Source organism: Lates calcarifer, linkage group LG9 (assembly GCF_001640805.2).
Source record: "Lates calcarifer isolate ASB-BC8 linkage group LG9, TLL_Latcal_v3, whole genome shotgun sequence".
Classification (NCBI taxonomy): domain Eukaryota; kingdom Metazoa; phylum Chordata; class Actinopteri; family Centropomidae; genus Lates; species Lates calcarifer.
This window is the reverse complement of record NC_066841.1, coordinates 1,944,372-1,957,603: the sequence shown is the minus strand read 5'-3', so window position 1 is coordinate 1,957,603 and position 13,232 is coordinate 1,944,372. Positions and strand designations below refer to the sequence as shown.

General features: G+C 41.5%; 1 protein-coding gene across 1 annotated transcript in view; it reads right to left on the bottom strand.

The window, feature by feature from the left end:
- The window catches only part of LOC108901166 (one cut domain family member 2-like), a 44,359-nt gene extending 31,127 nt beyond the window's left edge, over positions 1-13,232 (bottom strand). Inside the window, exon 1 of the mRNA XM_051072761.1 lies at positions 11,672-13,232. Coding sequence (XP_050928718.1) covers positions 11,672-12,893 — 1,222 coding nt within the window. The 5' untranslated portion in view covers positions 12,894-13,232. The remainder of the gene's footprint in view (positions 1-11,671) is intronic.

Below are 13,232 nucleotides of genomic sequence, written 5' to 3'. Positions count from 1 at the left end.
ATCACACTATAAAATATGTCATTTCCTGCTATAAATAGGTGGCGCTACAACAATTGTATGAATATTGACATATGGATGTGTGCAGATAGGTACCATTAACAATCCTGTAAAGTTTGATGCAGTTTGGACAAAGTATGGCCGAAATATAGCAAAAATAAAGCAACTTCCTGTTTCGTGGCGAGTAATCGAACTTTGAGGGGCCATAACTTCCACGCCCTTCAACAAAAACTCAAAATCTGCCGCAATTTAACATCGTCTATGTCTTAAGAACATACTATTAAGTTTTGAAGTCAATCGGATAATGCGTCTAGGACTAGTTCGCGTTCAAGCGACCCCTGGAAATGGCCAAAAACACACAATTTTTTCACCTTCCGGTCAAAATAAAAATACTTTCTGTTGGGTTTAGAATATGGCTCCAAGAGACTTTTTGGTGCGTCATGGGATGTTACATATGTGTGCAGATTTTCAGATTTTTAGGCGCAACGGGCTTGAGGGGCTGTTCCGTTTAAAAATGTAGGTGGCGCTACCGAGGGCATTTTACCACGCCCATGCTCAAGACCCCTAAATTATTAAATTTTTCGCCGTGCCTGACGCGTCTGCAAATTTTGGTAAGTTTTCACGCATGTTAAGGCCCTCAAAAAGCCGATCTAAGAGGCGGAAAAAGAAGAAAAAAAATAATAATAATAATAATAATAATAATAATAATAATAATAAACAGACCGAAAACAAGAGGGTCCTTGCAACTCGTTGCATGGCCCCGTTGGGCCCACGCAACTCGTTGCTCGGGCCCTAATTAACCTGAGGGAGGGAAGAGACTACGAGAGGAGGGATGTAAGAGAGAGAGAGGGAGGGATTTCATTTGGGGAGTGGGCTGTGTCTATTTAAAACTGCCTCATACAGACAAATCAATCTGTTTGGGATGTATTGTAAATAAATGATCAGCCAATGCTCCTCAACACGACCTAAACAAGGTCTCTGATCCATTGTGGGTCAAGGCTGACCTAAATTTACACAGGTTTCCAATACTGATTAGACCTGAGACAAATTGGAACCCTGAACATATTTTTAATGGTTACAGGATAAGAGATGCATCTTGTTGTTTTTAAGAGGCTCCTGACAAAACATGACATTTCACAAGTTGTCCAACACCAACCTGTGCACGCACAAAAACAAAAATAATGCAAAATGACAACTGACATGTAAATTATTTAACAGAATTGTAAATAACCTGATGTTGACATTAAATTTAGATTAAAATAAGCAGAAGCACAGACAGTTTAGTTTCAGACGGGAAAAAAAACAACTCAGTCTACTCGTCAGCACTGAACATTTCTACCCATTTTCTGAACATTTTATCCTGGACTGAGTTTCAGAGACCTAAAACAACAGGTCTCTGTTCTGAGGTTAAACTCAGAGAGAAAGCTATGTTTTAGATAAATACCTATATACATGTGGGCCAGGCCTAAAAGAGACCAGTTCTGTCCAGCTGGCGGCCATGTTGGCTCCTGATTCAGTTTATCACAGGCCTTTTTCTAACAGATTATTGAGCTCTCCAGCTCCAAGCTGGGTCCTACATTTCCCATAATGCAACTCAATAGTTATCAGACCAAGGTCTTTCAAACTTAATATCAAAAATGTTTCATCCAAGATCAGATAATCCAGATGATGTCCTATGACATCATCAACCGGAGACGCTCAGTAGTCTTAACCCTGACAATAAACTGAACATCACGTGTAAAATCTGTGAAGTGGCTTTTAGCAAACGTTACTCAAACACAAGGAAACACTGCATTTGTTGGGGACTATTTTTCAGCGGTGGAATAATACACAATTCCAGTCTGACCTACAGTGTTAGTTTCCATTGATAGCTGGGGGTGGAAGGGTAAGGGTAAAAGATTGATCAAGAAAAATTACTTCTGGCGTGTTTATTCTCTTTGAGGAGGGGGTACACAAAACAACAGGCCTGATGGGAAATGTAGTCTTCAATGTGAGAGAGACTTAACTGATGCACGTTGGAAATAAGTTGGGTAAATTGTGTAAAAAAAACAAAAACAAAAAACTGATATGGTCCTTTAAGCACGCCTGAGGATAGTGTTCCCATCCTCCCTGCTGCTTCCTGCATATATGTGTTTGTGTGTCTGTGTTGTGTAGTATCCTGCAGCTGTGACTGACTGTGCGCCGCCTCGATGAGCTCAGAGTCCAGGTGTCACGTTTGATTTGACCGCTGTAATAAAGCGGCGACAGGACCATTTTCTCCCCTGAACCCGAGCCGCTCAGTCGGCCCCCGGCAGCACTCCTACTGCTCCAACAACCTGCCGAGGCAACATAATTGGTGAGGACAGCCTTAACGAAAAATCACTACGCTATCCCTCTGATATTCTTATTGGGAGCTACAGTGAAGGTTGTGGAGAGGCTGATGTTTGGGGTTTGATAAAGAGGTTGGAGCTTTGCTGAATGAACATGATGCTTGAATGTGTTGCTGGGATCACGTCAAAAAACCCTTTCCCTGTTATTCACCTGAGAGTGGTGATGTATTTTTGTAGTCCAACACGGAGGTTAGCATCACCTTGGTTCCCTTCACAAAAAGCCAGTGGAATTTTTCCATCGAAAAAACAAAAATATCTACACAAACAAACACCACTGCTCTGATGTTTGAAGCCTAAATCCAATCACCAGAAGTAAAAAGCTAATGTTAGTCTATAAACCAACTACACCACGGTCACTTGATGTCAACATCTCCACCACTAAGCTTCCAACTGGTCATTTCATTTAGCTCTGACCTCTGACAACCCGACAACCTCTGTAGTCTCATTTGGACACTCATTAACAGCCACCTTTTTTAAGACATGTAAAGTGTTAAAAAATCTGTCATAGAATAAATGTTATAAAGTCATGTCATTTGGCTTGTGCCTGCTACAAAAATGATCTTGACTGATTTCTGATATGCCGCCTCTGGGTTAAGGTTAAGGTTTGGTCAGATTTAGGCGCTAAAATGTTTTGGTTTACAGACTCAGATCTCCACAGTTTTATCTTTGTTAACCTGTGACAGTGTTGGACTCACAATGGACAGTTTAAAGAGAACAACATTTTAAAATTGATGCAGCAGAGCCAGAGATATCATCTTCCTTGTCAAAATCTTGCACTTACATTACCCACAATGCAACTACACCACTGACAGTTTGGTCAGAGACTTGCACAGAGGTGTGTTATGCTAGTAGCAGCTATGGTAGCCTGGGGCCCTTAGCCTGAAGCAGAGATCTCACTTCTTTCCAACTCCACACCCCCAGATTTCTTAAATTTTCAAACATGAAGTCTTCATCCTCCACCAACGCTGACTTCACACGGCTTCCGACACAAAAGGCTTTATACAACTTTTTTTTTTCTTCCCGCATATGCCGTAGTACTCCCCAACACCCGGAACAGTTCCTGTCAAATCTTCTCACGCTGACACACAAACAAACATCAAAAGTCTCCTCTCAGCAGTCTAAAATCCATTATTACAGATCGATAGCAGCCTGTGAATATGCAGGAGGTCAGAACACAAACCCTGAAAACGGACAGAAACTGTATTCCCACAGTCTGAAGCTGTACAACACACACACACACATATAAATATATATATACACACACAGAGTAACTGCTGGTAATCTGTGTCATAAAGCAGAGTCCGGCTCATTAATAATGCAGCATGTCTGCTCACAGCAGGATGCGTAAAATGGAAAATATTTAGGTCCAGTCATTCAGATTTTCAGGACGATTTGACTCTAAGTGGACATTAAAGGATCCGTCTCAAGATGCTCTGCATTTCTTCTTCTTGTCAACAAATCCCACAAAAAGCCCAAAACTCAACAATGAATTTGGCCCAAGCCTGATGGATTTTATTCCTCTGAGCCATGGAGCTTTGTTGTTGTCAAAAAACTTATTAAAAACACATCAATGCTGCTACGAATATATCCTGACCATCAAAACTTGAGCAAGGAAAACATAATTGTCTTGCTGGTCAAACAAGTTATGTCACTTTCCTGGAAGAAGAATATCAAACCAAATCATCAAGCTGAACTGACTACAACAAGATAACACATCTACTCAAAGGTAAGCAGTCAGTATATGAAAGAATCTGGAAGAGTTTTAAACAAGATATGGAAGAAGAAAATATAGCTCAAATATTGACATCACTGACAAACCTTTGCATTATATAAGTTTGTATATGAAAAGGGAAAACTTGTTGTTGTCATGTTTTTGGGTGTAAATAACTGACAGGGACTAAAATCACACGATCACCATGATATAAATGATAGAACATAATAAGAAATTTTTTTTTTATGTTGTCATCTGATATATCTCGTCATATCGCACAACCATTCATAACTCTATATACATAATTTTCTCACCAAGAATGGAAATTGGACATCAACTAGTAATTTGTGATTCATGAGGGTTGTTGTTTTTATTTACTTTTAATCTATATTTCTGTTTATTTTATGCATATATGTGTGTTTTCTTTTTGTCATTGTTTAGTTTCAATGACAGCAGAAGTAGAAGCAATTTAACAAATGCAAGATTAGTGTCTGGGCTCAAGAGAGAAACCAAAAGCAGAGGAGTGGTGAGAATGGCATGACTGTTGGATGCACTGATGGAGCTAATGCTGTGGAAATGTGAATTTCACCCTGTAAACTATCAGAGCTCAGGTTTGTTTGTGCTGCGAGCTGCTATTTGTACTCAGCTTTTAGGCAAGCTATTCTATTCTAACGCTGATTTGAGCATCGTTTTCTTTTCATCCATAATTCACTTGCAGTCTTAGGCAGGCAGCATCCTCCAACCAAACAATGGACTCCTCCTCCACCTCCTCCTCTCTTCCTATCTCTCTCCTTCTCCCCCCTCCTTCCTCCATTTTGCCTGGTTAACCCGGCTGCGAGGTGAAGAAGAAGTGAAGTGAGCAGACCGAGGCGGGTCACGCCGAGATTCCCATCAATAATTCATTGGGCCGCTGCTGCCTCGGCTCTTGTGTTCAATTCCCTCGACAATCACATAATACCTCCGCCCCCCAAAAGGGAGAAAGAGAGGGAGGGGGGGGGGCGAGAGACAGGTCTAAGGGAGGAGAAAGATGGCGAGGGAAAAATAAGGTAGAAGGAGACACAGAGGAAAAGCACCAGGGAGATATTTGGACAGATAGATTTTCAAAGATTTATTTTTCTCAACTGCAAACCATTTGTTGTTATTGTCAAAAAATTCTGAATAGCTGCACTTACATTTTAAACCCAGCAGTACTGTACTTAGACTAGGCCAAAGGGTTGTGACCATAACACCCAAGTGTGATGGTTGAATGCTCGAACATATCATTCTAAAACCATCGATCTGCTGCTGTAACAGCCTCCACTCTGCAAGATTTTAGATCCTGCGTGGCTGCAGGGATTTGCTCCCATTCAGCTGCAAAAGCATTAGTGAGGTCCGACACTGATGTTGGGCGAACAAAGGTCTGGCTCACAGTTGGTGTCCCAGTTCATCCAAGAGGTGTTGAATGGGGTTGAGATCAGGGCTCTGGGCAGGGCAGGCAGGTTCTTCTAGACCTTGTAAGATCTCGCCAAGAGCATGCCACTTTCAGGACATTTGCATGCAGTGCTTACATATTTTTGGCTTTTTCCATGCCACTTAATGTCATTTTGGTTAGGGTTAAGGAGAGGGTATGATGAAGCGTTGATGGCATGTGAAAAGCCAAAAATGCGTAGCCATAACACGCAAAGTTGACAAATTATTCATACACCATTTGGTTTTTGTTGTAGCTGTGGCATAAATGTTTTTATTCACTCGAACGGAGAGCCTGGCAATCAGACTAAAGTCATTTGTGTTCACATTAATCTTGATCTAAGTTGTAAGTCAGTGTACGACAACCTGGTCGAGGCAGATAGCCGTCCACCATTAGTCTGGTTCTGCTCGAGGTTTCTGCCTCTAAAAGAAAGTTTTTCCTCCACACTAGTGCTGATCATGGTGGGAATTGCTGGGTGTATAATTTAAAGACTACAGTCTGAAAAGTGCCTTTAGATAACTTCTGATTTGGCTTTATATGAATTAAAATTGCGTAACACCTTAGCTGAAGTATAAATGTTTCTATTCACTGTGACTAAGAGCTAGAGATGATGAGCAAAATATTGATTTAAGAGCTGTAAGTTAGTGTACAACAACCTGTTCCGCTGCATCAAACTTTTCAGCCTTAGTTTTCAGTGGATGTAGGAAGATGTTGTTCTTAGTCCGGTCTACAAAACCCTGATTAATTGTTTGTCCAATGTGGGGCAACAGTCGTCAATGAGCAAACCAGATCTATCCAAATCCCTGAAAAAAATTGAGGATGTGGGTCAGGCCAAACCAAAACCATGAAAACCATCCATTAGGTGTGTCTACACACTTTTAGCTATGTCATGTAATTATGGTCATAGCATTAAAGCAAATCACTCAGATCATAATCAAATGTGACACCCAGTTTCTAAATGTATAGTTTGATATGAGAGGTCAGAGATCTGTTAATGACGTTCAGGGTAATGTTTTATCCTCATTAATCCACCATTAGTTGTTAAGCAAAACGGCCCATTTAGTTTTCTGTTGATCAACTAATTGATCTGAGGCACAGAGCCAAGGATGGGATTCACAACATAATTATTACCATTATTTCCACTGTCGTGAACATACAGAACATGAATGCAGATAATGTAACAGCAGACTCAGCGAGACAAAAACCAAAAATAACCTCATCTTCCAGCTCTCCTATTTCTTTCTTTCTTCCCTCCCTCCTGTCTCTCCTCTCTGCTCGTCTCAGGGTCAGGGGAATATTTGCTCCATCTATTGTCTGAGTGTTGCAGCTCTGACCTTTGACCTCAGCTCTATTGGTTGCTTGTAGCGTTGTTGATATAGGAATTGAAGCTCCCTCTGTTTCTCACAGTCATTTTAAAGTCACCGTGGAGAGAAAGAGAAGGCTTTGAGATGAGACAAATGTAATACCTGGTGAAGAATATAAAATAAAAACAGCTACAATGGCAGGTCCAAGTCAAAACTAGATGACTATGTATAAGGGTCTTCCACTGTGCGTTTGGCTTTGTTTGACACATTTACCACTTCGAAACTGTAGGTGGTGCTGTGCTAAATAGCGCCACCCTAGCTACAATGCTAATGTTGCTAGCAGTAGATGTTTATAGTTTCATCTGCCTGCTGATATTTTACCAAACAAATATTTTTTGAGGCCAGTTTCAGTTCTGGAAATTCAGAAAGACAAGTAATTAGTTCTTTTGTCCATCTTTCAGTTCAAGTAGCTGTGAACAGCGATTGGCTTCGCCCACAAACATCATTTCAAGTTCAGCCAATTAGCACTGTTTTTAATGATAATGCTAGCTGCTAGCCACGCTCACACATAAAAGAGAAACAAACACACTCCCAACAACTCTAAAACTATCTGATTTACATGTCACCAGGCATCCTGTAGTCAGCTAGGTTTAGCTAACTGTGGCACAGATATCATTAAGCTAGGCTAAACACATTTTGGTCCTGTCTTTGCGCTGGATGTGTTGTTGCAGGAGCAAAACTCTGCACCATACATAGCTGCTGAACTGATTTAGAATTGATCCAAAATCTAGCAGTGAATTGATTAAATTCCCTTGATTTAAAGCTTTACAACAGATAAAATAACTTCACCCAGCCATTAGCCATGCAGCAGGCATGCATATTTCTAGCCCTGTTCAGAAAATTTCCCATGTTTTAGTCATTATGTCTTAGATTAAAAGAAAGGTGGTTTTGTGTGGACGCCTTGTTAGACTAAGGTCTGTGACTTAGTCCCAGCCAAAGGACCTTTGACCTTTAACCTCTGTCTCCATTTCTATCTGTGTGTCTTCCCTTTCTCTCTCTGCACTCACAGTCAAATAAAATCAAAAATTCCCAAAATACCTCTGTTTATATTCCTCAGAGTTAGGCTCTGTATTGTATTGGCAGTGGCATCAAAAAACGCCAATCAATATCTAGCTCGAATGATGATTTGAGGTTTGATTTGTGGATGCTGGAAAAACAAAAACAGCGTCGTACATGAAGCAGCGGCAGAGTGGGGGTTTTTGTTATCAGAGAGAAAGCAGATGATGATGAGTGCAGCTCCATCAGACGGCAGTATAAGTATATGAGGCTGCTCAGTGTGTATCTGCATGCTGACATTTTACAACACAGGAGAGAACGGATCACATGAACGCTCTGCTCCACCCTCCATCCACCGTCACTCCTGTTGTTTCATATTAACCTACATCATCAAACAGCAGCCACAAAAATTAAATGCAAGAATGTTTGGATATCTATTGATTAAAGAGGAAAAAGAAAACACCACCTATTCTGATTGATTATCTTTTTAAAGAATCTATTCAGACGCTTAAAACTAAGTTACATCTCTACCCTAAATCACACCGCCTCTTCTTCTTCTTCACTTCAACAGAATTTAAAACTGAAGCTGAACAGATACCACAACCAAACATCGTAATATGATCCAGCCACGAATATCAGAAGATTCAGCAGGATCAATCAACCAATCAATCGGTCAGACTTTATTTATATAGCACCTCTCAAATGCAATTCAAAGTGCTTTACAAGCACAGGATGGATTTAGAGTCATAAAAGATGAGTAGTTATGATGATAAAAGACAAATAATAAAAGCTAATACAAGCAATAAAATTTTTAAAAAATAACATCAGATGAAACTGGCAGATATTTTTAAAAATCTGATTCATAAAATGACACAAAGACACTGAGATCCTGTGGTTTAATGTAAGAAGATTTATAATATAGAGAATAAAATGGGTGTATGATCTATTTATATCATTATCATTAATAAAAACTGTTTAAATGTTGTTTTAGGAATAATTTAGGTTGGATATATATATACTGTGCTGTTTGTTTAGGTTTATAGTTACCACAGGAAAAAAAGAAAACACATTAGGTTTTATTATTAATACATAAAGTTTTTCATGTTAGAGTTATTCAGAGTTATATTTTAAATCTGTAAAAATATTTTAGTGATTAAAAACTGTATTTATTGTTATTTATACACTTTTCAACTCTGGTGTTTCTCGTTCTCGATCAATAGTTTTCATCCTAAAGCAGCAAAATTATTGATATTTAATGAAATGACAAAAACAACACGAGTCGATTAATTTATATGATTGTAATTTAGATTATAATAAAAACACAATATCTCTCTATTTAGGTTGTGTCCACTGAATTAACAAAACATGTTTATCATATTTTTAGTTGTTATTTTGACATTTTGTTAAAACTTTTATTCCAAAGCAGACACATTGCTGCTTCACTGAGAGGCCTCTTCTATATTACTGTGATACAAGTATAAACACACCACAGGAGCTGCATGATTGCTGCTTGAAAATATGTTAAAATAAAATAAAATAAAATAAAATATGACAGTGAAATAAAACAGAATTTATCATTTTTACTGACTGTAACTGTAAAGTCAGACTCTGCTCTGTATATATTAATGTTTTAGGGTAATTTGATGTGTTTTAGATGTTTGTTTATCCAGAAACTTTCAAAATGATAAATACAGAGATACATAAAGTCAAGCTAAATCCCTCTTTACATTATTTCAAATACTTACAGCTGATTTTTCTCATTATTTAAATAAACACTGCAGCCTTGATAATAACTAATTACTGTTTGTTTTAATTCCACTAAATACATTTTTAAAAAGTGTTATATAATGAATAGAATTATATATTTATCATATATATAATATTTATCTCAGCTCTGTACAAAGCCCCAACCACACTACAACACTGTATGTACATTTTCCCACAATAATTGAATGTCCTGTGTGTTTTGTTACGTAGTTATTTATGTGTGGATCTGTTTTCAAACCTCTTTTCTGTACATAATCGTTTGTTTTGTTTATATATTTGACACGATGTTGTGAAACTCTGATAAAAGACAAACAGGGTTTTTAGAGATTTTGAACCCAAACATTTAAAGTATTTTACTTGATAAAATGTGCTGAATAGTGACAGTGAACTGAAGTTAAAACTGGAAAATAATTTAGATTCAGGTTCAGGTTCTTGAAGGCTTATTCCATCTATTTATTATAAATCTGACTACAGAGGCGTCAGCTGGCTTTGGAAACCTTCCTCAAACAACATATTGATCCCAAATGTTTTATAAGTAACTGCAACTGAACTCAAGCAAATAAAATTTCTCCTTCTTTTTAAGAAAAGTCAACAATTTAAAAACCCAGCGCTATCAGTGCAAAAAGATTATCAAACACATCTTTTTGTTTTTATTTTGAATTTAGCGTTTGTTTTTATCTTCTGTGCCACTAAATTTGGTTAATTAGATTTTTCATTTACAGCTAAAATTACACACTGGAAACTGGATAAAGAACAGCTTCACCCACAACACACTTAATTTACATCCATTAATGCAACACAAACTGAAGTCTTTACATCGTTCTGCTAAAAACACTGAATTATTCCACACTAGTTAAAGTCTAAGATTAAATCTGGTGGGATAAACGCTCTTTTACAGACAAATTAAATCATTAAAACGCCGTCAGATTTAAAAATATACATAAAAACACATTAAATCTGATTAAATCTGACAACAAGGTTCACCACAGACGAACTAAACCTCAACAGCAGCAACATTAAACCCTGTTTATGTTACAATATTCCTGCAAAACTGAACATAATCCACCCTGAACCTGATCTTTAAAAGCCACCTGATCCTTTTTATTTTGCTCCATCCCTCCTCCTCCTCCTCCTCCTCCTCCTCCTCCTGTCGTCCCTCCTGCAGACAATAGAGGCTCGTCTCCGGGACAGAGACCAGGTTCCTCACTAGAGGGGGCACCAGACCCACTGATGCTACAGACCTTCATGTTTATGTCACAGCTCCTCTGATCACTTCAAGCTCCTCACAATCAAACACAAATCCTCCTCCTCCTCCTCCTCCTCCTCCTCACACCTCTCCCTCTCTCTCTGCTAATACCACATGAATACAGCAAAGCCTTTAACAGGTTAATAACAGCAGCTGAATAACATAATTACCCCAATTAACACTGAGAATAAACATTTTATCCCAAATTATTTAATTAAACTAGAACAATAAACAACTTAGATGTTACATTTGTTCAGAATCCACAAATTTAAAGATTTATTTTTAAAGAAACTCATCATTTTTTATATTATTTCGCCTTGTTTTCTTATTTTTTTTAATGATCTATTTAAAAATTAAGCTTTTTTAATGTTAATTTGGCTGTAAAATAGTGAAGAAATATCAGTAAAAGTGCAGTGTTTCCCCACTTCCTCGAATGCAGGAGCATGAAAATAAAATCTGGGTTACTGCACAGTGAAAGAGAGAGAGAGGGGACTGTTGGAGGGAAATCCCATGACCTTGTCATTTGGTATCGATCTCTTTTTGTTATTGATCAATAATGGTAATCATAACACCAGCGACTCTAAATAAATTTCATTCGCCCAAAGTGCGTGAAGAGGAGACGCGAAGAAAACAGCCCGAACAAAGCCAACAGCAGCAGCAGCAGATGAAAAGTCAAAACATTGTGAGGGAATTCTTTTTGTTGTTGTTGTTGGGTTAAATTCCGTTTCTCGTCCCGGCGCGTAAAGCAAAAACCAAAACACCAGCCGCTCTTACCTGCGAGTCTGAGGGCCGACATCCTCTGAAACTCGGGCTCCTGCAGCCACTTCCACATCCTCCTGAAGGTCTCCCGGCCTGACTTTAGTTTACTCCAGGGTTTGGGGTTCCTCAGCAGGTCCGACAGGGTCCCCTGGGAGCGGCACAGCACCCTCTGGGCGAAGATGGCCTGGGGGATGCTGTACCTCTTCAGCTCCGCCGTGATCCTCTGCGCAACCTCCTTGGTGTTGATTTCCTCCAGCTGCCCCGAGCTGTTCCCCCCCTGCGTCCCCGAGGAGGAGGGCGTTCTTTCCCGGGTGGAAGCCAACACGGGCCCGTGGGATGGAGACTGGAGGTGGGGGTGGGGGTGGTGACCCGCCGTGGAGGCGGCCGGGTGCCCCGGGTGGTGCATCCCGTTCAGGTGCGGCATCATCCCGGCCGTGGGGCCACCGAGGCCTCGGTGCTGGTGGTGGTCCCCTCTGGCCAGCATGGAGGCGGTGTGGTGCGCGTCGAAGTTCAGCATCTTGTCGTGGCCCCCGTGCGTCGTCGTGCCGTAATTGTGGAGACCCTGCTGGGTGTTGTGTATGGAGCCCAGGCCGTTGCCCAGCACCGGGGAGAGGCTCTGACCCATCCCGGACATGTGGTCCTTGTGGTACGGGCTGTAGAGGTTGTTCATGCCCGGTAGTCCCCGCTCGTCCCGCATCAGGGTGAAGCTCCCGCTCACGTTCCCGGAGAGCCGCTGGTGGTGGTGGTGGTGGTGGTGATGGTGAAACTTGTCCGACACGGTGGAGATGGGGGGCAGCGGCTGCAGCGGGGTTAAGGTGGTGTAGGTGCCGCTCATCCCCATCCCGGGAGAGGACGTGTCGCAGGGCACGCTCATGGCGTGATGCAGCGGCAGGGACAGCTCCGGCCGGTACTCCCCGCTGCCGTCCAGTATCGTGGCCATGCCGGACACCATGGCCGAGCGGGATGACGCGGCGGCGGCGGCCAGGTCCTGGTGTATCCGCAGGGTGGACGCCGCCGCCGCCGCTGCCGCCGCCGCCGCCCCGTGTCCCCCCGACGAGCTCCCGCGGCCGTGGTGCGGGCTGTGGCCGCTCATCAGCTCCGCATCAGGGGCCACGGAGCTCACCGCCACCCCGCCATGCAGGCTGCCAATGCCGTCCATTGTCATGTCCGTGTTCATGGCGTAAGCGTCCAGATCCTTGGCCAGGCATCTATAGGCGTTAGTGTAGGCAGTCTTCATTCATCTGTCCTCTCAGTCCATCAGGTCGAGCGGAATTATCTCTCCTTCTCCTCCTTTCTCTCGCCGCTGCTCCCCCTGATGCGCCGGGATGGGTCAGTAGCCGTATTCCCCCTTTTTTCCTTCACTCCCTCGGTTGTTCCCCGGTCCTCCTAAGGCCTCTCCAGCTCCGTGTCTTTGTGTATTTTCCCCGGTGCGTGCACACATTAAAAAAAGTGTTTTTATCTCGATCATACGGGCCTGTGCGGTGGCTCCCCCATATCCAGCCCTCTCCTCCTCTTGCGTTGCTCTGCTCCTCAGACGGGAGCTGTCCACGGTCCCCTAGCCGACCGCTCAACCCAA